The sequence below is a fragment of the Symphalangus syndactylus genome, chromosome 20, assembly GCF_028878055.3.
Source record: "Symphalangus syndactylus isolate Jambi chromosome 20, NHGRI_mSymSyn1-v2.1_pri, whole genome shotgun sequence".
NCBI lineage: Eukaryota > Metazoa > Chordata > Mammalia > Primates > Hylobatidae > Symphalangus > Symphalangus syndactylus.
Genome location: NC_072442.2, coordinates 12,790,126 through 12,817,945, shown reverse-complemented (window position 1 = coordinate 12,817,945; position 27,820 = coordinate 12,790,126). Strand labels below are relative to the sequence as shown.

General features: G+C 41.8%; 1 protein-coding gene across 10 annotated transcripts in view; it reads right to left on the bottom strand.

Annotated features, from left to right (window-relative positions):
• Nucleotides 1-27,820, bottom strand: part of PCTP (phosphatidylcholine transfer protein) — a 148,670-nt gene that overhangs the window by 61,689 nt on the left and 59,161 nt on the right. For 6 of the 10 annotated variants that reach the window (XR_008653067.2, XM_055256325.2, XM_063628415.1 and 3 more), the window contains exons 2-5: nt 23,283-23,400; nt 19,555-19,634; nt 16,841-17,012; nt 15,879-15,946 (exon numbers count right to left, since the gene is read on the bottom strand). Coding sequence is in view for 9 of the 10 variants with exons in the window: in XM_055256325.2 (XP_055112300.1) it covers nt 15,879-15,946; nt 16,841-17,012; nt 19,555-19,634; nt 23,283-23,400 (438 nt within the window). In the remaining variant the exon portion in view is untranslated. Of the gene's footprint in view, nt 1-492; nt 576-13,398; nt 15,427-15,878; nt 15,947-16,840; nt 17,013-19,554; nt 19,635-23,282; nt 23,401-27,820 lie in introns of those variants that run through there. The other 4 variants (XM_063628419.1, XM_055256327.2, XM_055256330.2 and 1 more) reach the window with 3 other exon arrangements.

Here is a 27,820-nt window from a genome sequence, read left to right as displayed (position 1 = left end):
TGAACAAGAACGATGGCATCCATTAAGTGAAGAAATCATGTAAATAAACAGACAATCACCAAAGAGTTTAGTAAGAGTTATAGTAGGAGAATCAGAAAACTGTCTCTGTAGGAAGTGGTTTTCAATTGAGCCTCAGATGGTGAATAAGCTTTATCAGGCAAAAAGGCAGAGAAGATTTGAAGAGTGTGTTAAGTGGAGGGAAATGGGGTGAGCGAGAGTGTAGAGATTTCGGAACATTAAGTATGTTCAGCATTGTTGGAATCTAAAGGGTTAGGAAACAGGGGTGAAAATGTGGGGTCCTGCACCTCCCTAACATGCCCCCTCATCCTCCCTCAGTGTTTCTGACTGTCCAGAATAATCAGATGAGGCTCACAAATATCACGGAAGGTTAGAATCAAATATCTTCCAGCAACTCAAACTCAGCATATGCTGAAGGATAAACGGGTCTAAGACTCAGGCCAGCATCATCTTAATATTAATCTAGACACCCACCAGACTCCAGGATATGTGAATCCACTTAGCCGTCTTCAGAGAGTTAGGACACAGGACAGAAGAGATGTTCTAAAATAGGTGATCTGCAAAATGAAGGGGATGGCAGGGTGAGGTTGAAGGGCATAAGGAGATGCGTCTTTGTTTGGACTGGAGTATATGTTGGGGATCCATGATATGTTGGGGAACTCATCCATACCCTTGGTGCAAAGCCACTGAGAAAATCAGAGCAAAGAGTCAGAGAGGGAATGTGTGAGCATCCATCCCTATTGCTTAAAAATTAAGAGCCTCCAGATCCATACATAAAGCTCTGACATTAAGACAAATACTTGAAATGAAAAAGGTATACTGCATGTGAGTGAGTAACATAATAGAAAGGCTAAGAATCATAAAATTTCACTGCTTACTTAGATAGGCTTTTGAGGTCACTTGGTGACCTATCTTATTTCCTGGAGGAAGAAACTGAGGCCCAGGGATAATGAACTCTAATCACTCACCTCCCCAGGCATCCATGAATTATCTCTAAGAAGTACCTGCTGGCTGCTTCTAGTCCCATACACTAGGGATAGAAAGCTGAAAAATTTTTTTCTGGCCGCACAGTTCTTACTATCTAGTGGTAAGTTATGTGAGATATTTTACGACATAACACGGCACAGTGAGAATATTTTGAGTAAGACATGAAGGAAGGGATTTAGGAAGCCTTCACAGGAGGACAGAGCATTGAACTGTGCATCTCAAAGGATGCACAGGATTTTCGCAGAAATAGAAGAAAGGAGATAACATTGCAGACACAGCAATGAGGACACAGACAACATAAACCTACTAAATCAAGACAGGAATTGGCAATAAAGCATTTACAACTTAACAGCAATTAGAGATCACTTAGTCAGGATATTAATGGTACTTTCCTAACATTAATCCCATATCCGAACAAAAAGGAAAATTGAAGGTTATGAATGAATTCATATCTTCTGATACCATATTTGCTAAACAAAAGTATCCAATAACGCATTAAGGATCTGAGTTTCTGAGAATTTTATTTTTCAAAGAGGAAAGAAAGAAGCATAAATGGGTACTAATCACTCAATTCTGATTTGTAAGAAAGGAAATAATGGGTGATGTGTGAGGTAGACAGATGGATAAAGCCATGGAAGTGGGGAAGGGTGCATATTAAATATGCCAAATGATTACATACATAATTTTACTTAATTTTCACAACAAAGTGTGAATATAATTACTCCATTTTAGGAATAAGAAAAATTGAGGCTCAAAGACATTAAATGACTTATCCAGAGGCAGGAAGCCAGTAGGTGCCAGGCTCAAAATTTGAGTCCTAGCTCATCTCCAATGTCAGTGTTCTTTCTATTATGTCATAATTTCTTCCAGGAACCCTGGGAGAAAAAGGTGAGGGTATGCTGAAGTTCATAAAAAGCGAGTGAAACAATCCCAAGAGTTTAAGAGAAAGACATGTCCCATTGCATAGCTGAGGACTATAAAAGAAATATAGCTCATGAGGGACAGGGAAATCTCCCCCCAACACTTTAGCATGAAAAATTTCAGATATACAGAAAAGTTGACAGAACTGTACAGTGAACACCTGGATACCCCATCACCTTAACTCAATAATGAACATTTTGCTATATTTGCTTTACCCAGATTGGCAATTTTTTTCAGTAAAATTCTGACTATGTAATCACTAGCAATCATAAGTATAATAAGTCTATACATAATTATAAATATGTAAATACTGGATCATAAGTTCCATGAGGTCAAAGATGAGTTTATTTAACTCTGTATAGCCAATGCCCAACTTGGTTCCTGGCACAGAGTTAGCCCTTGATAAATCCTTGTTGAGTAAATAAATAACATAATCCCCACAAGTAAAAATGGGGTTTGGCTAAGGAACCTAATAATATGCTCTCTAGTCAGTTAGTAACATAGGAGAAGGTGTTCCATAGAAGGAAGGAACCACAATTCACCGGAGATCAATATATCAGAGGGTTGTCAGTTTGTTAAAGACAAGAATAAACTGAAGCTTGTCTTGCTGCATATTCTGACACACACTACAAAAGGATGTGGAGAGGTTAAAGCTAGCATGGGACAAATCATTAAGAACTAGTGTGAACTCCTTCATTTTGGTTGGTAATCAATTACACAAGTAGAGAATAAGGAGACTGTTGCTTGGCAGAGTTTAGATATATAAAATTCGGAAGAGAGGTAGAAAGGAAATTGGTTATTACAACCCAGTAGTATAAATATGTGGTTTTAAAAAGATAAACCAGACTTAGACAGCATTGATAGAAAAATAGAGAGAGAGTACAAGCAGTAACAGTCCCATTGTACTCTGAGTGTCCCTCTCAACTCTGAGGGCCATATTATATGACAGTGCTGTTGAATAAATGCTATGTGTCGAGAAGAATAGAGAAGGGAATTTTAGGGGATAAGGGGTCAGAAAATTATTGTAGATGATGATCATTAAAGGAACTGAGGATGTTTAGACTGAGGAGGAAACAGCAATGGAGAATGTGATAATTATCTTTAAGTATTTGAAGTGCTGACCGATTGAAAAGGCAGTGGAGATAATGGCTCAAGATGTAGATAAGATGACCTATAAACACATACACATATGGATCTAAAACAGAAATATATTCACGGCCAGGTGTGGTGGCTGATGCCTGTAATCCTAGCACTTTGAGAGACCAAGGCCAGTGGATTGCTTGAGGTCAGGAGCTCGAGGCCAGCCTGGAAAACATGGTGAAACCCAGTATTTACTAAAAATACAAAAATTCACCGGGTATGGTGGCGTGTGCCTGTAATCCCAGCTACTCAGGAGGCTGAGGCAGGGAGAATTGCTTGAACCTGGGAGGTGAAGGTTGCAGTGAGCCGATTTCATGCCACCGCACTCCAGCCTGGGCAACAGAGCAAGACTCCATCTCAAAAAAATATATACATATTCATATTTTATATACTTAAAAAACATAAAATATGATTACACACACAAACGCATGTATAAATACATTCATAAGAATTAAAACACAAGGATTGGAACATAAGAGTTGTTACATTTTGTGGTCCAGAAACAAGCAGAAAACGCATGAGATAAAATTGCAGAAAAAGCTATAGCTTAGGACATTGGTGGAAAGTGCAGCTCTTAAAGATGAGAAAAACAATGAAGATGATCGATGTTCAGAGGTAGTCTACCTCTGGGGTCTCTGATGAGAGCAGTAAGGTAGCCAGGTTAACTAACCAGTCTACCACACACACACACACAAACACATATGCATATGCACAAGCACACACATACACACGTATGCCAGAAACTGATGAATCTGCCTCGAGATGTATTCTCTCATGAATGTGGGAGCTTGAGACAGAAAGATGGGGCAATTCCTAGGTACGAGTGATGCAGGATCCTATCCCTGGAAGCATGGCTGATGGTACCAGGAGCCCCACTGCTCTCATTGGAAATGGTGGAGAGGGAGCCACCGTGATAGCTCTCAGATCTGCTCTCAAATAAGCAGAAAGTTAAACTTGCAATCTTAACTGCACAAGATGACCACAAAATGAAGACAGACTAAACATCCAAGAAAAACCTATTGCACAAAAGAGGCAATAAACTTGATAAATAGAACTTATACCCAAAGAGATAGAGTTAACAGAGCAATTTTAACTGGATTTGAGAAAAAGAATAGACACTTTCTATATTATTTCTGACAGTAAATCTGAGGTCAATAGATGAAAGTAACAGGCAGATGTCAGCATAGCATAAAGTGAGAACTTTTCTTTTTTTTTTAATTATACTTTAAATTCTAGGGTACATGTGCACAATGTGCAAGTTTGTTACATATGTATACATGTGCCATGTTGGTGTGCTGCACTCATTAACTCGTCATTTACATTAGGTATCTTTTCAAATACTTATGTTCATCCAACAATGGACTTCAACAAAGTATACACAAGCTCTACTCTTGACTCTATCACACGTAGCTATTTTATTTTATTTTATTTTTGAGACAGAGTCTTGCTCTGTCACCTAGGCTGTAGTGCAGTGGTGATCTTGGCTCACTGCAACCTCCACTACCTCCCAGGTTCAAGTTATTCTCATGCCTCAGCCTCCCGAGTAGCTGGGACTACAGGCCTGCACCACCACGCCTGGCTAATTTTTGTATTTTTTGGTAGAGAAGGGGTTTTGCCATGTTTGCCAGGCTGGTCTTGAACTCTTGGCCTCAAGTGATCTGCCTGCCTCGGCCCCCCAAAGTGCTGGGATTACAGGCATGAGCCACCGTGCCCAGCCCACATATGGCATTTTAATCAAACACTCAGTGAAAGATACAGAAAGGTGTATTATCAAAGGGCAGCTGAACTGAATTTAAAACAAAACAGCTGAACCAATGTACTAAAATTAATTAGCCCCGATACAACAGAACCAGGAACAAATAACCTCTAAATACGGAGCCTGGCACAAAGTAGCCCTATAATCAATATTTGTCAAATAAACAAGTATCATCAGGGCAAATGCATGTCCATCTTGTTCACCAGCAAAAGGACAGATATTTTGTTCACTGAATTTTCATTCTAATAGGGAAGATAGCTAACAAATAAATCTATGATATAAATGTAGGTAGTGATAATTGCTATGAAGAAAAACAAAAATGGGTAAGATGTGAGAGAATAATGTGTGATCATTTTGTTTGGTTTGGTTTGGTTTGTTTTAGAGAGAGATGAGTTTGGAGAGGAAAACATTTGAGCCAAGATCTAAATAAATGAGGCATTGCTTCAGTTATCTATCGATACATAGATCTTACCGGCTTAAAACAGTATTATCTTGCAGTTTCATCGTGTCTTGGCTTAGCTAAGTCCTCTGGTTCAGCCTGTCTCACAAGGCAGCAATCAAGAGGTCTTCTGAAGCTGCAGTCACTGACAAGCTCTATTGAGAAGGATCTTCTTCTAATCTCACTCAAGAGGTTGTTGGCAGGATTTAGTTCCTCCCAAACTGCTGAACTGAGGGTCTCAGCTCCTAGTTGGCTCTTGGCCAGGGGCCTTGTCACATTGACCTTCCATAGGGCACTCATAATTAGCAACTTGCTTCATGAGAGAAAGCAAGTGAGACAATCCAGAGAGAGAAAGTGAGCAAGAATGGACAAAGGCACAGTTTTTTACAATTTAATCTTGGATGTGACATCCCATCACTCTTGCTCTACTCTATTCTTTAGAGGCAAGTCACCAGGTCCACTCCACATACAGAGGAGGGCATTACACAAATAAGTGAATATACAGATGTGGGGATTATTGGGAGCTGTGTCAGAAAGCTGCATACCATAGGCAGTGTGCTATTTACAGATGTGGGGGAGTGCATTCCAGATGTTGGGGACAGTAAATGCAAAGACCACTGTATGTTTGAGGAACAGAGAAAAAGCTAGAGAGGAATAAGTCAAGGAGGAAGTGGAGCTTGAAGAGCAGGCATGGGCCAGATCCTAAGTAATATGGAATTTTTTAGGTCTCAGTAGTTTGGATTTGATTATAAGTATAAAGAAAAGACTTTGGATGCATTAGAGCAGAAGAGGTTAAACCTTTCTTTTATGAAATCATAGTGATGGTAAATGGTATATTGGATTTACTTTTTATTTGTCTTATTTTTGATTACCTTTCTATGGGGAAGCTGACAATTACATGTCAGCTGCTCCCTGTATTATAAAAAATATTTTATTTTACTAGTTCTTATTACCCCAACTCTGACAAGCTAGTGATCTATAAGGAGACTATTTGAAATCAGATTGTTTAGAATTTGAGCTTCTGAATGTTGCTTAGGGAAGAATAATTCATTGATATTATTATTATGGTTGTTATTATTATTACACTGCAATCGGTTGAGCTTGTGCCACGTCAACCTTATGCAAAAGCCAGGGACGATAAAAAGTTGGGATGGGAAGAATACGGTGGACGCAATCCTGACGGTGTATGTGGAGCCATTGGGGGAAGGTCTTCTACAGCCACAGATATTTAGGGAGTGGAAAGGAGGCCGTCTACTTCCTGCTGGAGAACAAACACTTAGATTGCCAATTCCTTCTCCCTAGTTATCTGGGTCAGTTAATCCCAGCTCACAGCTGCCAGCTGAGCTCTTCCCTGGCCAAGCTGCTCTGCTTTGAAATTCTCCCCCAGGCCACCTCGCCCAATGATGTCAGACGGGGTGAGTGGCCCGCCAGCCCTCCCCTCTCACAAGATGATGTGCAAGGGGAAACGCATGCTGTCTTTGCTCAGGAAACATCTGGTTGATCCGCTAGTCCTCAAGCGGGTCACTGGCTGTTTTATAAGTTAGTGGAACAGAATAGGATGGGAAGACATGGAGTTTCAGCGATTACTCAACCTCGCCATCAAGTTACAAACTAAAATGAGAGGTGAGGAAACGGCCTCCCTGGCAGGTGCTCTCCAGGGACTCGGCACCGTCGCTGAAGTCACATTTCCTAGCTTGTAATGGAAAACGAATGCTGTTTACAACAGCTTAAAGTAGCCGAAATGGGAACATCAGCCAAACTGTGTAGTGAAGGGCGAACTCCTACTTGGAAGCTTTCAGCAGTCCAGTAATTATTCAATACCAGGCCTAAAATATAGGCTCCTCATGAAGAATATCATTCAATCTCCCTTGGAAAATGAAACACCACATTCACTGGTAAGCAGAATCCATGACCACTTAAAAGCAGATCCAGCCCCTCATAAGCTGTTTGACATAAAACAAAAGTTGCTGTATGCCCTGCATGGAGTTCTAAGTGCTGTTTTTGTCCTGATTGGTTTCCATTGACTTTTTCTCAGTTTATGAACCACTAGAGAGGAGTTGGATAAGATAGATAAGAGAAAATGAATTCGATGGGCTGTCCTTCCACCCACAGCCCCCTCCCCATATCTGTCCATGGGGGATACAGGTTTTCTTCTTTCAGGATTCTGGCCTGCAAATGAAAAGATCTTCTCTTCTAGCTCTGTTTTGCCTCCAGCCTCTCTCCCTTCCCCTAGCTACATCAGTAATATCACTCTAGTGAGTAGACTTCTACGGGGCTAGTATGAGTTCTCCAAACGTGTTAAATTAGAATGAAAAGTCAAAAAAATTAATAAAGAGCAAAACCCTGGAAAACAAAGCAATTCTAGCTTTAAAAAAAAACTAAAAACTAATTTGTCCTCAATGTTCCCTCTTTGGTAAAAATTAGGTGGAACACAAGATTAAGAATACATTTTTTTTGGACCTATCTTTCAGGCATTATTGGTCAAATTGAGATCATGGGACTTTGAGCTTGTTGCCCCACCATTGATTCATTTATTCCTTCAGCAGATACTTTAGAATATTTTTGTGTTCTATGTATTGAGTATATAATTTGGGAATAAGACAAAGTTACGTACCCTTTTGGAGCTGAAATAAATGAACAGAAAATAAATACATTTAATAGAAAGTATTACATGCTATGCAGACAAGGTAATGAAATAGGGATTGACTTCTACTGCAAAACCTCTCAGAGGAGCTGACATTTAAACAATGACTTGCATGATTTAAAGATTTCAGGCTTGTGTGGATCAGGGAGCAGGGCACTCTGGGCAGAGAGGACAAGTGGTACAATGACTGATGCAAAAACAAGCTTGGCACATTGATGGAACAGAGGGAAGATTAAAAAGGTTGGAATGTGAGGGGGAATGTGGAAGCATGGGATCTAGGATCAAAGAAGCCTAGCTTTGAGTTCCCAGTCTACCACCTAACTAGCCGAGTTACCTTAAGCATATTATTTAGCCTCTCTGAGCCCATATTCATCATCAGTAAGTTGGAGATAGTATTTCCTATCTTACCAAAGACTAAGCTGTAAGTAAAGGCATCCAATCTATTGCCTCACACACAGTAAGAGCTTCAAAATGTTAAATCTTTTTCCTTATCTTAGAACACTGGGCTCTAACCAAGTATAATGTTTAATCTTATGTGTCAACTTGACTAGGCTATGGGCTGTCCAGATATTTGGTAAAACATTATTCTGAGTGTGACTGTAGGGGTGTTTGAGGATAAGATTGATGTTTGAATTGAGCAGCTGATGGCTCTCCCCAATATAGGAGGTTCCCATCCAATCAGCTGAAAGCCTGAATCGAACAAAAAGGCTGACTGTCTTCTGAGGAAGGGGGAATGCCTCCTGCCTGACTGCTTGGAGCTGAGATACTGGTGTTTCTGGCCTTCAGACTTGAACTGAAACATCATTTATTTGACTTTTCAACTTGCCAGCTTTTGGACGGGAACTATGTCATGAGGTCTCCTGGGTCTCCAGCTTGCCAACTGAAGATTTTAGGACTTCTTGGCCTCCATAATTGTATGAGCCAATTCCATAATTCCACACATATGCACACACACACACACACACACAATCAGGTGCTGTTTAACAACAGAATACATTCTGAGAAATGTGTCAGGTGATTGGTCATTGTGCAAACATCGTAGTGTATACTTACACAAACCTAGATGTTATAGCCTACTACACAAATAGGCTATAAGGTGTAACCTGTTTTCCTAGGCTACAAACCTGTACAACATGTTTTAATTGCCTACAGTATTCAGTACAAAATGGTATGTATTCGTGTAGCTAAAAAAGGTGCATTAAAAATATAGGATTATAATCTTATGGCACCACTGCCATACATATCGTTGGGGTTTTTAGTTTATTTTGTTTATTTGTTTTTAGTTAGTGGTATGAACTGGAATGCAGTCTGTTGTTGACCGAAACATCATGATGTGGTGCATGACAAGGTATATCCTGATGGTTTTGTTTCTCTGGAGAACCTGGACTAATACAGTGTCTATCAAAGGTGATTAATAGAAGTAGCTCCAATCTGAAGATGCTGGATTTCATTTATTCAGCACCATCATAGATTAAGTTTTTTCTAAATCCAAGGAATATCTTAGAGGGAATAGATTTATAGTAAGGCTTCAATTTTGACAGAAATTTCACAAAACTTGGGGAAGATTTCCTCCACAAACAAAAAGAGTAGCCTGAGGCAAAGCATGGGGCAGGACAACAGGAGGCAGATAGAGATGTACAACTGGGAGTAACAGCTAATAACAGCCAACATTTATTGACCACATTAAATGAAACTGGAACAAGTCAGAGATTTGCTGATCACTTATTGTTTGGCACAGGCCAGGAGATCCAAAGTCTATAGATGAGGAGGATTTGAGCTGGTTCCTGATCTCCTGGTCCAAAAGGACACTCTTTTTGACCTATTCATGGGTTGGTATAGGCAAAGCTGCTATTTTATTTTTACATGCTGTGGCTTAAATAAGAAAGAAGTCTATTTCTCTTTCTTGTAACAGTCCAAGGGAGGCAGGGTTATTTTGTCATCCTTAATCTTAGCTTTCATCCTTGATTCCAAGGCATTTGTTCCAGTTCTCATCATTTCCCAGACATGGTGAAGGGGGTAAGAACAAGCTGAGTTCATACCTTTTCCTTTGAAGATCCTGAGCTGGAAATGGCACATATTATTTATGCTCATATGATATTGGCCAGAATTAAATACCATGGCCACACTTTACTGCAAGGGTGGCTGGGTGGCTGTGCACTCAGCTAAAATGCACTGACTTTGGAATCATAAGATACAATAACACAACAACTAAGCAGTGTGCTAAATGAGTGACTCCAAGTTTTCTACATGTCATGCCAGGTCCATTGCTAAGCAGTGGACTACATGAATGTGGGGCGGATTCTTCCATTCAGGAATTACAGCAGTCTGCAGAGGACATGGAACATGTGCACAAGTGTTTATAATAATCAGAAAGGATGTGACCACCAGCAGATGGAAGGAAAATGTAATACTTTAAGAGCTTGTAGCAAACTGCTCCTTGTCCTACAGGATCTGTTGTCTACTAATTCTAAAGTCACTGCATCCCACCTTTATGTACTCCACTGCCTGGCAGTGGGCCTGGCATATCACACAAGAAACTCAGAAAGTCACTTACATAGTGTACTGTTTAATTGTTGTTCCATTATTATATCCTATGAAATGCAGCATCTATTATGTGTATCCAAAGAGACACACATGGACGTACACATATATAAATAGATGAGCAATGTAAATAATTTTTCTGAAGTCCTCCCATTTTGTTGGTTCTAAACTCTGCAACCTAAACAAACAATATGTTATGCTTCTGTCTTCTCAAGCAAAAAAAAAAAAAAAAAGCAGTTCTTCCTTGCAGTTAAGGATGAATATAAAAAAAGGAACCTAGGGAAAGTGGATCTGCTTACATTTTTTTGCCTTTCTTTTTTTCTTTCCCACTTCTGGCCCCTTAAATGGCTCTGCTCTGATGGGCTGCATGATGCAGATGTGTGAGAAGGTATGCTGCACCCCAACATGGGCCAAGAGAGACAGAGGGGATGTGCATGGGTGGTCCCATCCCTCCAGCCTTTCGTTTTTCAGTTAAACTTCAGAAACTGATGTTGCACTTTGGAAACTTATGGGCTACTCTGCATGCTGCCTGACAATGGAGAGGATTCAAAGTAATAGGGCTTAAAGCACCTTGAGTAGCCCCACACAATGCTACCGGAGAGGCTGTCAGAGATGCTGGGGAATCATGGAGAAAAATGAGTGGTGTTAAGAATAATACATATTTTTAGGTCACTCGTCAATCTAAAATCTTTCAAAGCTTATTGGGACTCTTGGGATAAAGTCCCAAATCCTTGCCGTTGCTCTCAGGACCCTCCATGGCCTGTCTACTTCTCCAGCCACGTACAAGATGCCTCTCCTTCATGTCAGTGCTTCAGCCAGACTGGCCTTCTGTCATTCTTCAGATGTGACTGACTCTCCTGCTGAGTCCTTCCTCCTTAGAGGTTTTGTGCAAATGGTTCTTCTGTCGTGAACAGCTTTCTTCTGCAACCTTCATCCGGCCACAATTCCAACACATTCTCCTCTGCTCCTCAAACTTGGTTACTGCCCTTTTTTTTAACAGCACCTTTTATTTTCCTTTTCTGAGCACTTATCATCCTTCAGCAGCTTGTTCACTGAGTTTTCATTAGACCATAAGCACCTTAGGGGCAGGCACTGTATCTTTCTCATTCATCCCGCAAACACCATGCCTATCCCAATGCCAATGGACTCCAGCCTCTTGAGAAATATCTGTTAAAGAACTAAATGTCTCGATGCATTTAAAGATAATTCTCTGAGCTGACTGGGTGGTGCTACTAGAAATGTGAGAACTGAATGGGGCTCTTCCTGCCTCATCTCTCGCAAGTCCAGCTAGGAAGTGGGAGGTTGGAAGGGCAAGCATTAGAGATGGGGATTCTGGGTGAGGAATCTCAGCCAGGGAGTCAGGCCAGGACTCTCGCTGTGAAATAGGAACATTTTCAAGGGAAGTGACCCTCTGCTGGAACTCCTCGGTTCCAAGGTGGTCATTAACTTTGAATTGTTATGCAGTGTGAATAATTTGCCTGTGGAAAAAATTTAGCACAAACAGTAGTGCTACTTTTGCCATTAAATTTCAGCTGGAATCCTGACTAATCACCAGACTCAATTCAAACTGTGCCATTTCTGTAACATTAAAATATAACCCATAGCCACACCAGCAAAGCCACCCCATAACAGAGAGAGGAAATTGATACTTCAAGGAAGGACCAATGGGAACCTGGGAAATCTAGAAACTGCCCCCCTCCACCCCGCACCCCACAAAACGCTGACTTGGGGAATAATTTGGCTTGAATCCATGGGGATTGAGCCTCTATAGCTGAATGGATTTAGTCTTCCAGGTTCATGCCATTTGGTCAATCTTCTCTAAATCATTCATTCACTCATTTAGTCACCATTCGAGTGCCTACTATATACTACCCCAAGGACCAGTAATCAAAGTGATATAACTGCTTCTATCCACAAATGCTTATCGTCTACTTGGAAAGACAGATATGGGAAAAATAAGTAAAACATAGTACTAGAGGAATGACAATATAACTTACAAATTCCAAGTGATACATCCAGCTGCTGCAGAAAAACATACCCTGAGAACTCAGGTGCAAGCCCCTCTAAGTAAAGGCCTAAACCATCAGTTCTCCTATTTTTTTTTTTTTTTTTTTTGCCCTTGGCACTTACTATAGCTCCAGAGTTTTCAGTTTCCTATATAACCTCAGCTCATGAGGACTGTCCACTACTCCAAATTAGCAAGTAAAAATGCTAAAATGTCATAACTCCATTCATTACAGCAAACACTGTGAGCTTTTAAAATAAGTACCTTACCTAGAAACTCAGCATTCTTAGTATTTTTAGAGTTCTTAGCAAATTGTTTAATGTTATTTAAAGAAATGGTTTACATGACACCATTTCATGCCAATTCTCTTTCAGTGACTATAATCTCAGTGCTTTCATTTCAAAGAATCTATTCATAAGATTTCAACTTGACTTCTATTAACAGGAGGCATTCAGATTTAGTTTATCTAGAATAGATTTCAGCTACATTACTGATAATGATATTTTAATGATAATTTTATGAGGCATTCACTTACTTATATAATTCTATCCAGATGACCATAATGAGCAGGGCATAGATAAGCATATTTTTTAGAGGGGCTCTAAGTTATGGAATAGTGCAGGTCCTACTAGAAAGAAACATTGTCTTTTTTGTTTTGCTTGGCATGAGCCTAGGAAGATGCAAACCTACCTATTGCTGTTAGCGACAATGCTACCAGCAAATTCAGACCAATACTAAAAGATCTGAATTCTAATCTCAGTTTGAGCACCTGTATTGATCCCTACCTGAAGCTACCTACACCTGATCTTGCATATAAGTAAGCCCAAAATTATGTTTTATGTTCAAGTCTACAAATTAGGCTGAATATCACTTGCAAATAAAGGAGATCTAACTGATGCATTCTCACAAGAGGAAGAAGGTAGGAAGGAAGTGGTACACAGGACAAGTAAAAACCACCCCATATTTATTCATTATAGAACATACTTTTCTTCCCAGAAAGAAAACAAACAGTCTGAGGTATCCCACGTTAATAAATCCCATTCTATGGCTTTACATCCTGAATTTCTGTTATTAATCAAGGTTCAGTATCATTATACACAGTGATTAAAATTTTTCCCTGAGATCATCCAGGCTGTGCCTTTGACATAGAAGTACCTTACCCTACCAAAATTCAGGAAAAACCATAGAAAACTAAAAGTCTTTTTGGTGGTAGAAAAGGCAAACAACTTAGGCAGAATTCCTGAGAAAAAGGTGCAGAGTCATTAAGCCACCAGTTAAATTTTACCTGGCTGTGAACTGTTATCCCTTCTACATTTCAAAATATTCTGGGAAGAAAATTCATCTTATTGCATAGAAAGATACTTTTTCACAAGGCTATGCACAAAGCATCTTTGCTTTTGCTAGCTGCCACAGCCATCTTGATGCCACAGTTTCCAGTAAAATGCAAAGCTTGAGAGGTACAGGCAGCCCTTCCCCAGTGACATATGGAAAAGAGAAAAAAACAGACATGGATGATGAGGAAAAATGTGGTTGTCATATTATGTGTCCGGTCAGGCCTGTGATACTTCTCCAAATGGTCTGGCATCATAACAGCTACTGCTCCTCTACAAGTAGGAATGAGGAAAGACTTACTGGATTATCACCTCAAATCCCAGCCTAATCAGCTCCACAAAGCATAAGGCAAATGGCCATTGGCACATGTCGTCCAGTTTGGGTGCACTGAAAGTCAGCTCTGAACTGAAAGCCGCTTCCAGCAGCCCCTCCCAAGTTGGAAGAAATCACAAGCTGCGAAAGAGCCAGCCTGCCCAAATAGTCATTCTTCAATGTTGTTGTGTCCCTCTGCCCACCCATCCCCATAAAATTGCACGACGGAATGATCGTGCTCCCTACTGAAGACTTCCCTTCCTAATAGCAAGCAAGCAAAGGTTTCCCTAGGCTGCCCCATATTGAATTGTAGAAGAAGGCAGCCCAGCCTAGGATGGGGGCAGTGAGAAAGGAAGCAGGCGAGTGAGCTGGATGTCAGGCGAACATGCTTAGAAAGGATGTGGTAGAGTGTGTAGGCCTCTGAAGACAGAAACAGCAGAGGAAGGCTGAGCAGCGGTGGGTGGTGGCATTTCCAGAGACATTGGGTGGTTGCACTTCCAGGGACATCATCCCATGGATGCAATGTTCCCAATTCTCTTTCTTAGGTTTTCTTGAGGTAGTTCTGACAGGCTCTTGCCATGTCTTTCAAGAAGTTAGGAACCCCGTTCTGCAAAGGAAATGAGACCGTCATTTCTGTGCCTTCACAGTGGTCACTCTCGACTCTTTGGGATGTGGCGGAAGGTAAACAATGTCAGCTTTAGGACTAACAAAAATGAATAGGCTCCCTAACTGGATTTCAACAGAATGTTGTTGCAGATGATGACAAAAAGTAGGACTCAGGACAAAAGTAAGACTAATCAACAGGAACTTCTGTTGCAAAAAGGCCTTATATGTTAGCTTTTTCTAGGAAAAAGCAAAGATGTTTCTGAAACAGTGTTTCTTGAAAAAGGAAAACACAAGAAATGGGCTTGGGCTGGATTGTTACATTCTTCCAAAGAAATGAAAGGACTTGCTTTACTGAATTAGAAAATGCTAAGGATTGGGGATCAAGGAGCAGGATATATTATTATTTAGTTAATGTTGAGCACTGGGCAAGACTTTTCCTAAATATTGTCTTATTTACTCCCCCTCTATGCAGTAGAAGACATCTATCTTCATTTTTAAAAAGGAAGAAATGCATGGCTTCCTTAAATAAAACAAGACAGCCAGTAGCAGAGCCAGGATTCGAAATTGCATCTGTTTGACTCCAAAGCTGATGTGCTCTTTCACTCTTCCAAGGAATCTGCTGAGCTCTCTAGTAGTAGATCTTGTGCAAAGCAGGCTGATGGTGCCCATAATGCCAGGCTCCTGGGCAGTCTCTAGTGATACAAATTACCACTGCAGTTCCCTCCCTTATAGAAAAAAAGAAAAAAAAAAAAAAGGCAACAACAACAAAAGTGGAAGCTTCCCTCAGGCTTGGACATATCTGGTTGTCTCCAAGCCAGGTCAGTCTGTCTTATTCTCCAGTAAGCAGAGGAACGTAGGTCCAAAGGCACTATTGTTCCTACTAGGAGCAGACTATTGTCCAGAGGTTCCAGAGACTGATTCTGGCGGGGTCTTGGGGCACAAGCAGGGAGAGGCTGGCATTCCAAGCTGATAATTCTTTGTCTTTTGTCCCAGCCTCCGTCTTGGATGTTGGCAACCCCGGCCCTAACCAGAGTCACTCAACCAAACTCTTCATAAAAGAGCCTCATTACGCCTGAGACAATGTGTCTCTTCAGCCTGACAGCCCCGCGGGCTAAGTCAACATTTGTCAAACACACTCCCCCATCCCTCCCCCCTGCCCCGCCTCCTGGGATCTCACCTTGGCGGCCCAGTTAATGAGCCAGGACGGAATTTGGCCACCCGGGTTATCGAAGTAATACATGAAAACTAGAGAGGGAAAGAAAGGACAATTCAGAAAAAGGAAAAATACCAGAAAAATATGGCAACAAAACTGTGCAAACTTTATATCTTCATATTCAAGCTCAGAAACTGCAGAGGGAGGTAGCATATAATTCAGATGGACTTCTCTCCACTGACTTCCCTTACGGCATACTTAAATATAGGCACTTTTGAAAACAGCCACAGACACATTTTGCTGCTATTTATTAAATATCTGGCAAGTGCTGGACACCTGAATATAGCCTCTCATTCAATTATTCTAGCAATCCTAAGGAGATAGTAAAATTAATCCCATTTTATAAATGATGAAACAGATACTCATAAAAATTAGGTGACATACTCAAGGTGACCATCTAACTATAGTTCAGATTTTTGCCTAGGACGCAAGGCTACACTCATTCTGGTAGAGCAGGTGGCCTCGAGCCCCACTCTCTGTCTGCAGCTTTCCTCCCTTGGGGCTGGAACTGAAGCTGGGCAGGTCTTGAGTCTCTGAGTTTATTCTGAGCCAGAGCTGAGACCTCCAAGACAAACCTGCCAGCTTTCTTGCCTACCCTTAGGCCCAGCGTATGTATCCACAGGACCAGCTGGAAGTGAATTTCTAAACTCTCTGGCTTACTTATAATGATCTGGTTTCATCTGGACAATCCATGAGTCTGGAGAAAATAGACTGGGTCAGAGTTAAACATCAACCTCATACTCTACTCAAGTTTGCTGGGGTGGAATGAGGCTCTCTCTAGGTGCTGATCCTGGTCTGCTCTGCACCTGTGCCTGTCCTCTGGCCTTCAGGGATATGCTTCATGTACGTGACATGCCCCCTAATCAGCCTGGCCCTCCCGTGGGGGGCCCCTGGCTGGGTGCGCTGACAGGCACCATGGGTTTTACCTTTGCTCCCCTTCTTGCCGTCACTCTCGATCGCCAGGCTCTGCTTGTATTGCTTCACCCGGACCACCCCAGACCTCTCGCCAAGCTGAGGCGTGGAGGTGCTCCGGGCCAGGACCACGTGGATCTTCCGCCCTTCCATGTCCAGGTCTCGCCGCTGCCGAAGGTAGACATACTGCGTGGCCAGTCAAGGCAAGACACCGACACCAGCATTGTAGACAGACAGAAGGAAAGCGCCACAAGCTGGAAGCAAAGGGAGGTGATTCTGTGCCTTCCACTTGGCATTTGCTCCTTTCTACCACTAGTTCACTCACCTGCCCTGTCTCCCTACCTGCACTGCAAGACTGTGCCTCACACCACCTAGTGTTCTCACCAAAGAGCATGTATTACTTACCTGTGAGTGATCCCTTCATGCTTTTAATTATGTGAGGAAACCACTTTTCCTTTCTCCAAGAAGGCACTAGGAGATGACAGAGGAATAGTCACTAAACAGCTGTGTGGTCCTAGGTAAGCTACTCAGCCTTGCTGAGACTCAGATTCCCTGTGTAGGAAAGGGAGTAACACTGCCTTCCAGATAGGCTTGGTGGGGGCATTAGAGAAAGACCTGGGCAGAGTAAGCTCTTGACAGACAATGGTGTCATTCCTCTTTGTTCTGGCCTCACCCAATGCTCTAATTACTGACCTCTATGCATAGTAAATGGTCAAGCAATGTTACAACTGATGATCATAGGAAGACATGGGACTACATGAATATTTCGTAGGCAGATGTCCTCTCTGGGCTAACACTAGTTCACCAAGAATAACAAAACCATTTCACGTCCATCAGCCTTGACAGAAGAACCCTTAAGTTTATGGCACTATTCTAGGGAGGATAATGAAAGTCTATGAAACAACAGGAATCACTACTTATCGAGCCCTTATCATGTAACATCATGCATTTGACATACAGCTTAAATTTCGATCCTTACAAAGACCCTGTGAGTTTGGTATGAGTATCCCCATACTACAGATGACAAAAGTGAGGCTCAGAGAGGAAAAGAACCTTGCCAAGAATCCCACATCCCAACTGAAGTGATGAAACCTGAATTGTTATCCCAGATCTGGCTCCAAAGCCTACTTAGAATTTCATAGCTGGATGGAGCTCAGATATTTAGTTTGTTAGTTACACTTTCACACAACAGAGTTTTGGGTTTCACACTCAAAGGAATCAAAAACCTAAAATAATAAAAAAAGTCCCTATGCACAACACAATTAGACTTACTATATAACACAGCAGCCGTCTCAGCCCCCACCCACCTCAGGGTCTTTTTTTTTTTTTTTTTTTTTGAGACAGAGTCTCACCCAGACTGGGGTAGAGTGTCACGATCTCGGCTCACTGCAACCTCCACCTCCCGGGTTCAAGTGATCCTCCCACCTCAGCCTCCAGAGTAGCTGGGACTGCAGGCGCCCACCACACCCAGCTAAATATTTTTGTATTTTTAATAGAGACAGGGTTTCTCCATGTTGGCCAGGCTGATCTCGAACCCTGACATCAAATGATCTGCCCACTTTGGACTCCCAAAGTGTTGGGATTACAGGCGTGCGCCACCGCGTTCAGCCCCACCTCAGTGTCTTGACAGCGCCCTCTGTTGCCCCACCCTCACATTGGACAGTCTATTGCTCCATGCTCTTATGTACTAATGAGTAAAGTTCTTAAATGTTTCAGGAAAGAGATGTTGATTTGTCACTGGGTTCCTTTCTCCTACACCTTTTACTTTTTCTTTTTAGCAAATATTGTTCCACTCACTCCCCCAACTTTCTCAGCTCGTGTGATAGATATCATCTGATACTCCACGGAGGAAGAATTACCTTGATATAGTGATTAAAATTTGGCAGAACACTTTTGAAGTGTTGGCAGTTCATCTAATTCAGTGGCTTCCAAACTTTTTTTGGACTCCATGAGACCCTTTGCTAAAAGGCTCTTATATGGAACTTGAACCTATAAAACACTCTGCTGCTGGGATTGAAGAGGATGGTGAAGGAGTACAAATCTTACCTAGGAGTCATCCTACCTGCATCCTACCCACCCCCAAAATTCCATCCTAGCCCCCCAGCTTAGTCCTAAGGGGCCTTCTGAAAACCTTACAGTGCCAGCCAAGCCTCCCTACATTTCATTCAACTGCTTCATTTCATAAAGAAGGACATTGAGGGGAAGAAGCTTACAGTCAGTGTCCAGAGACAACAATCAAAGAGGGATTGCTGTGGGGTCTACTAAGATGGGGGAGGTGGAGAGAGCTGGAAACTCAGAGGCCTGAGTTCCAGCACCCACTCTGCCACTAACCACTTATGTGCCTCTGTCATATCACCTCTCTGGGAACCCTTTTTCCCTCTGTAGACTGAGGGAGCTGTAACAAGCACTTTTTATAAAAAGTTCCTTCCAGGTCCCCAATTCTGTGGCCTGACAATTTCAAGGCCTAGGAAACTTCTTAGGAAAGTAAGAGCTGCTCTCCAGTGACCATAATTACAGACACTCCACGTGGTCGGGCCCAGAAATCACACTCTGAGCTCTCCAAACACCACACAAGAAGCAACATCTTTAGCAAATGCTGCTGCAAGTATCAGAGACAATGTTATCTGTGCCTGCTGAGAAACCAGCTCTACCTCTCTGCAATAGACTGCAGCTGAGGAACACAAAACACTCAGAGGGCCAGGGAATGAGTACCTTGTGGAAAGGATACGTCTCTGTTGGACATGGGAAAAGGGTACTTCACTTCCCAGTAGACTACAGTCTCTCCGTTGCATTCTTTTTCATAGAGTTCTAAAGGAAAGCAAAAGAAGTGAATGCATCTGGAAGCCTTTTTAGCTACAACCAATAAGGGTATGACCTCTTAGGCCAAGCACGGTGGCTCATGCCTATAATCCCAGCACTTTTTGAGGCCAAGGCGAGTGGATTGCTCAAGTCCAGGAGTTCAAGACCAGCCTGGGCAATATGGTGAAACCCCATCTCTATAAAAAAAAAAAAGCAAAAAAATCAGCCAGGCATGGTGGTGCATGTCTGTAGTCCCAGCTACATTGGAGGCTGAGGTAGGAGGATCATCCAAGCCTAGCAGGTCAAGGCTGCAGGAAGCCAAGCCATGATTGCACCACTGCACTACAGCCTGGGTGACACAATGACACCACGTCTCAAGAAAAAAAAAAAAAAAAAAAAGATGACCTCTTAGGTTATGGTAAACCACTAACTCATAAGGTATAAAATTCTAGAAAAAAGTCAAACCTATTAATTTCCACTGAAAGCTTACTGCCCCGAGACAGAGTCTAGTGGATAGAAAAACACAGCACAAATAAAAGAAGCCAACAAATCTTGGCCATTCTATAGCATAATCAATATTCTTGATAGAATGCAATGAAACAAAATCAGACATGAAAAAAATAGTCAGGGTTTTTAATTCAGGATAACCACCAGATGTCACTAGAGTACCAATAGTTTTGCTTCTGAGCCCTTTAATTCCCCTTTAGGATTCCCTATTCCATTACAGCTAACCTGGAACTGAGTCACCCAGTCTAGCACATTCATAGGTCGGAAATGAAGGTTCCAGATGAGCAACGTCCTTCTTAAACAGTTAGAGATCAGCAGAACTGTGGCTTACCCCAAGTTTCTTTCTTCTCTCCCATGTTTCTTCTCACTATGCCACAGCTAGGGTGACCAAATTTCCCTAATAATCCTTCCATCTTACTATTATGTGCAAACAGCAGCCAACTCTTGGAGGGAGAGAGCAAAGAAATTTAATGGCATGCACACCCTCTGTCCCCAGACTGTGCTGTGCAGTAAACTTCTTTCTACCTCCAGTTAGAGAAGGAGCCCAAAGTCCCTGGAGGAGATGCTAAGGAGGGATAATTTAGCTTTTGAAAGAAAATCTATTAGAAGCACACTGTAGATTAAGGAGCCTGCCAGCCCATTAGGGTCACAGGAGGCTGATGACAGTCCTTAAAGGAAAGGGGGAAGTGGACATCTGTTGCTTTTACATGCTCGGCACTGATCCCCCTTGAGCGTCTCAATTTTCCTTCAGGGCATCACCCTTCCCCTACTTCTCAGCTGCAGGGTTTCAGCAAGACTGACTCTGCAGTAATTTCAGGGCTGGGAAAATGAGCAAGCCATGCCATGGTGACTAATTCAGGGATGGCAGATCTGTCCAGAGTCGTAGTTAGTCACTCTAGCAAGTTGAGCGCAAAAAGTGATTTAGTAAAGCTCTCAGATGGACCAGAGTCAGATTTCCAACCTCAAGATTGTTCCAGCAAAGCCTAACTGCTGCTTCCACTGGATCAGAGAACCCGGAGTGAAAGCTGTTGATGTCGGGGAGCAAACATCAGAGGCTCAGCAGTTGTTTTCCCTAAAGTCAGATCCGTCACTGGCCACTGAAAAATGGATCTTCCATGCTGCCTGCTTCCTCGCATGGCTCTTTTCCAGATTGAAGCCACAAGTGGGTCTTATTGGCAGAGTCTATGTCACATGACTGTATCTTGGCTGCAAGGGAGGCCTGGACAGACAGTGTCTGGCTGTTCCCTTGGATGGGTAAGCATCCCACTGCCCCCTAAATAGGAAGGGTATTTGAGAACACTAAGTTGCCCAAAACCATGATGAATGTCCACAGAAAATAAGCACAAACTCCAAGCTGAGCTGACAAGAGCCAATCCTGGCATCTGGCTGCCATCCCTAGAAAAGTAGAATTCTCTTTCCTCTGGGGTTATTCGTATGGTTAGAATATAAACCTGGATCTTCTGGCGGACATCTTGGCCATGACATAAGAATCTGCCTAGGAATTAGGTCAACACAGAAGAAAACAGAGTCTAGAGATGGAGAAAGAAACAATTCTCATGAAATTATTTAAGTTCCCTGTTGCAGCTGTCCTCAAAGTTAGAAACCCCTGGACTTTTTTCAATGCCATGAACTAAGAAACTCCTTTTTCTCTTCTTACACTGTCTTTAGTAGGCTTTCTGTTACTTGCAACCAAGAGTCTTGACTAAAGGCTTTATGTGCCTTTAGCTAGTTTCATAGTTCCATTCCACTATGACTGGGTTGGCAGAGGCTACACCAGCTCTAAGTGGCAGGAGAAGTCCCTATGTGATGTCTTTCATAACACATCACTTAACAGGGAAAAATCTAAGACCGATAGCCTGGTCGCCATGCTAGGCCCTGGAGGATCTGGACCCAACAGCTGCGCTAGTTCGCCTAGCAGTAGAAGAACCTACCCTAGCTCTTCGACTACTACTAGTACTAGTTCTATTAGCTAGTTCTACTAGTACTAGCAGTACTAACAATAGTAGTAGTAGAACTAGTACTAACAGTAGTCGAAGGCCTAGGTAGGTTCTCTTACTCCAACCAACCCAGCAACACCAAACTGCTGGCGGCTGTTGAACATATTGCTTCACGCTTTCCTGACCTTACTAATGCTGATCCCTGAGCCTAGAACGCTCTTAACCAGTCATCCTGTCCCTCTCTCACCTCCTCACATACATCTATTCTTCTCTGTTTGGAAAATTGTGATTCAACTCTCAAACCAAAACTTGGACCACACCTCCTCCCCTTTCACGACAACCTAGATACGCGGGAGGATCACACAACTTAAAAGTGGCAGCAAAGGAGCCCCAAGAGCAAACTGTGGAGAGGATCTAAGACTAGCTAAGGAGCAAGTCCTAGCAATAGCAAAAGTGCATTTCAGTCCCACATTTAAAATGCTTTTGTGCCAAAATTTAATAGGAAGTACTATGTAGGAGAAGTTAATTTTATTTTTTTCTACTGGTAAGAATAAATAAAAATAGATTACACATTTTTTTTTGAGACAGGGTCTCCCTCTGTTGCCCCTGCCGAAGTATAGTCTTGGCTCACTGCAACCTCTGCCTCTTGGGTTCAAGCAATTCTTAGTGTCTCAGCCTCCTGAGTAACTGGGACTATAGGCATGCACCACCATGCCCAGCTAAGTTTTGTATTTTTAGTAGAGATGGGATTTCACCATGTTGGCCAGGCTGGTCTCAAACTCCTGGCCTCAAGTGATCTGCCCACCTCAGCCTCCCCACGTGCTGGGATTACAGGTGTGAGTCACTGCACCTGGTCAGAATAGATCCACTTTCTAATGATTAAAAAAAAAAAAAAAAAAGCACCAAGTGCAGTGGCTCACGCCTGTAATCCCAGCACTTTGGGAGGCCGAGGCAAGCAGATCACCTGAGGTCAGAAGTTCAAGACCAGCCTGACCAACATGGAGAAACCCTGTCTCTACTAAAGATACAAAAATTAGCAGGGTGTGGTGGCAGGTGCCTGTAGTCCCAGCTACTAGGGAGGCTGAGGCAGAAGAATCACTTGAACCTGGGAGGCGGAGGTTGCGGTGAGCCGAGATCGTACCTTTGCACTTCACCCTGGGCTACAAGAGTGAAACTATGTCTAAAAAAAAAAAAAAAAGCAAGCATCACTCACCTTTAACGTACTGGTCCCATTGTTTTCTGTAGTCTGAGTCCATATAGACGTCTGCCAGTAGAGTTGGTGAGCAGTCCTCCAGAACACCGAAGACTTTATACTCATAAAGTCCAGTCTTCTATAAAAACAGAGCAGGTAGAAATGTCTATTGGTTCCCAAGTTGAGAGAAAGCTGGATTCCACATCATATGAAAAGCAGCTGATGATGAGGTTCATGCCACACCAAACACTGACCTCCTATGTGGTCTTGGTGACACAATGGTAAAACAGCAGGCACAGGCCCTGCTCTCAGGGATCTTAAATTCAGGTAGGCAGCAGTGCTAGAGATAGCTATAACTGCCATCCAGGTAATTTAAATAGGGTAAGAAGAGTTGTGTGATAAATGATGCCTTGCAAGGGCGGGGATGGGGAGGACATCTATGTAATCAGGTGATCAGGAAAGGCCTCTACGAGAGTTCACATTTATCAGAGAATCTTGTTCCAAATGTTAGAAGAAGCCAGCCACAGGAAGATAGGAAAAGCCTGTTCCTGGTAGAAGGAAGGTCCTCAGATTGATGGGCTGGCGTCTTTAAAGAACCTGGGGTCTGGAGAACTCTGGATAAAAGAGAGAGTGGCAGGAGCTGAGGTTAGAGAGGTTGTCAGGGCTGGACCCCAAGGACTTTGTAAACCAGGGTAAGAGGTAAAGATTTTATTCTCATTGCTAAGGAAAACTAATGGATGGCTTTAAACAGAGGGATGATCAGATCTGATTCAGAATTCAGTTTAAGAATGACCCAATCGGTCGGGCGCGGTGGTTCATGCTTGTAATCCCAGCACTTTGGGAGGCTGAGGCGGGCGGATCACGAGGTCAGGAGATCGAGACCACGGTGAAACCCCGTCTCTACTAACAATACAAAAAACTAGCCGGGCGTGGTGGCGGGCGCCTGTAGTCCCAGCTACTCGGAGAGGCTGAGGCAGGAGAATGGCACGAACCCGGGAGGCGGAGCTTGCAGTGAGCCGAGATCGCACCACTGCACTCCAGCCTGGGCGACAGAGCAAGACTCCGTCTCAAAAAAAAAAAAAAAAAAAAAAAAAAGAATGACCCAATCAAATTAATTTTTTAAAGATGATTCTTGCTGCTTGGTAGAAAATAGATCATAAGAGAACAAGGAGATGGGTGAGAAAACCAGTGCAATCGTTCAGATAAGAGATGATGGTGATTTGAACAGGGAAGTAACAACAGTGATGGCGAGGAGTCAGTGATTTAAGGATATATTTTGGAGGTAAAGTAAAAAGGAATTCCTGATAGATCCTGGGGAAAGGGAAAGCAAAGAATTAAGGATAACTTTTATAACCCAAGTTGGGCAGATGGGAATGCCATCTTCTAAGATAGAAAAAAACTTGGAGAAGAGGTGATTGGTGGGATTTTGGGGTAATTAAGAGTTCTCTTTTGAACAAGTTGAGTTTAAGATGTTTGTTAAGCGTCCAAGTAAGGGTGTCACATAGGCAGCTACAGTTCTCGGGAGAGGTTATATTTTAAATAGCCATGTGGCGTAGTAAAACCCAACACATTGTTTTATCAATTCCAAGACAGAGTTTTTCAACAACTGCTTCTTTTTGATTCTGTATAAAAGACTGAAAATGAAAAACAAATAAATCTGCTTCAAATCACGTAAGTTCTTTTTATTTGGAAAAAGGCCTCTCTAGATTCCAAAGTACAAGACAGTTCCCTTGTTTTCTTGGTAAGCCATATGCTTGTCCATGAGGGTCCTGGCCTAGAGTTGTCTCCATCACACATTCCACTCTCTGTACGGTGGCAACTTACAATTCCTGACCCTCAGCTTTGCCTAAAGGCTCTATTATTAAAATTAAAGCAATTGCTATTAGATTAATTTCAACACAAAGGCAAAGAAACAAATGAACAAACATGAACTTTTGGATGAACTCTTGCGTCCATAGGCTAAGGCCGTGTTACTGGTTAATCATGCATGAATGAAGCCCTCTCCTTAAACACTGTGCCATGGACTGAGGGGAAGTCAAGGAATAAACATGCTGAATCTTTCTAGAGATCCTGAAGCTTTAAGGGTCTTCTGGCTTGGGTGGTATAACCTAGGGATAAATACATCCCGGTTTAGGAATCTCAGATGTATGTGAAAGTACCTGGCAAAAAATGAACGTAAAATTAAAATTGAATCCATAAGAATCTTCCAGCTCTAAAAACATGTGATTTTATACCAAGAATTTCCAACCAGCAAATATCAAACTAGTGTATCTGAACCCCTTATGTGCCATGCCATGGATGCCCCAGTAGAAGGGCAGACCTCAGGGTCTGATGAGAGATGTCAGGAAGATAAACATCTTCTCTCTCTTGCTCCCTCCCCTCACACACACAAGAGAACTTAGTAAGGATTTATACATACCCACACATTTCCACTCATACACACTTGTTTTCATTAGTAGGCTTTGGGAGGGAGACAAATAGCAATTATTCAAGAATACTGAGGCCTTGTTTCCTACACATTCTAAGCAAAAAGAATTCTTATGTGTTAAGATAATGACCTCCTCAACCTTTAAATAAGTTAGCATTGGGTATCTGCATAAATCAAAACACACTGTTCCCTTACACTGGTTCCCTTCTTCTCCTGAATGTAGTTACAACCCATAGTGACTTCCATCCTGTTATATGGCACAGAAAAAGAGAACAGAAAGTTCTCGAGGAACAGAAAAATAGAACAACCATGATTTGCATGAATACAGAAGAATGAACTATTGTGACAACTTCCTTTAAACATTCCCTTCGAGGCAGAACTGAGCAATGCCAGAGCTCCAGAGGAACCAAATGCTCAATAACACGGCAACACCTTTCCTACTTCATCAATACAATGTCCAAGCGCTGAACAGCCTGGTCCACATTCTTGAATCAAAGCATTTTCTCACCCATTATTTCTTTTTAAAAAGGATCTCAGCAACCACACTCATTTTTACTTCATATTTTAAAAAATAAAGTCTTTTATAATTAAAAAGATTATAAAAATGACAAAAAGAATTTTTAAAAAGTGACATGTAACCCCATAATCCAAAAATATCTACTGATAATATTTGACCTATTTCCTTTAAGTAAATAAATATGTCTGTACGTTATCAAACGGGAATCACATGGTATAAATAGTTTGTATTCCTATTTTTAACTAAATATTATACTGAGGTTACGAAGACTCCATACCTAACTCAATTATTCTCCAAAAAATATTTGTTTTCAAATATTTTTATGAAAAAAAATTTCCAGAATATTCATGTTTGCGTAGAATACTTGGTCCATAATTCGATTTTCTTTTTTTTTAACTATGAATGCTTTCTTAGAGATAAATTTTAGGATAAGTAGATTAACAGTTTAAGGCTCTTTATACTTTTTACAAACCTTGCAGAACGTGTGCACCAAGTGTGTACTCTCATCAGTTCCAAAGGAGCATCTCACCAGCACTGGGCACCATTGTTTATACAAACAATTTGATATGAAAAAGCAAAACTTATTTGGCAAAGCTTTTATTGCTACTATAATAAGATCTGATGTATAAGATCTCTTTAAAATTAAAGATATAAATCATTTGCAATATTGGCTTTATTTTTCCAAGCTTACTAACATTTGAATAAATGACTCCAAAGAAGTTTACTCAAGAGATTCTTGGCTTTTCCTGAAGCTCCTCCAGAAAACCACCTCTAACAGTGGTTCAATTTCCTTATCTAGACTAAAATATAATGGATACTTTTCTAATGCTCCAGTTATAATACATTTAGTTTCCTACAATTCAAATAGTAAAAGAATTATGTTGGTAGTAGAGAATGAGCCAGTATCATGTACAGAATACAACTGCCAGAAGAAACCTAAGACTTGATGCGGTTAACACTCCTTCTCCGTATTAAGAGAACCCCTGTGGCAATGTAAACAGCCAATAACTTCCCTGGTCTCCTCTGCAGGGAGAGGTAGCCATGTGACTTCTCCCTGTTTTAAATGTGGACATGATGGTTGGAACTGCTGCAACTATCCTATGACCAAGAGGAAATCAACATGAGAAATAGAGTAGAAAGACTCAGAAGGTTGCTGGCATCACTGATTGCTAAATCAATGACAGCAAACTCTACCAACAGGTAGAACTCTGACCTATTTATTAGGTGAGATAAACATGCCTCTGTTTGTCATTGATTGTTCAATTTTCTATTACTTGTAGCTAAAAACAATCCTAGTTGACATAGTGGTCCTTATCAACAATGCTGAATTTTATTTGAACCCGTCATCCTAGATTACAGTGAAGGTTAAGAAATCCCCCACCTTTTGTGTTTCATTAAGTTTACTGCGAAGATCCACTACCCTTCCCCATATGACTTAGATTAAGACTTACGGATGCCCCCATTTACCTATGACAAGGCCAGACACAGACCCTCCAAATTTCCCTTTCTTTGTCTTATAAATGATTAGCTGAGCTGCCCACCCCCACTGATCAACCAGAACAAAATGCTTGTTAACCCAACTGGTTGAACTTTTCTCCTTCCTCCAGGCCCCTG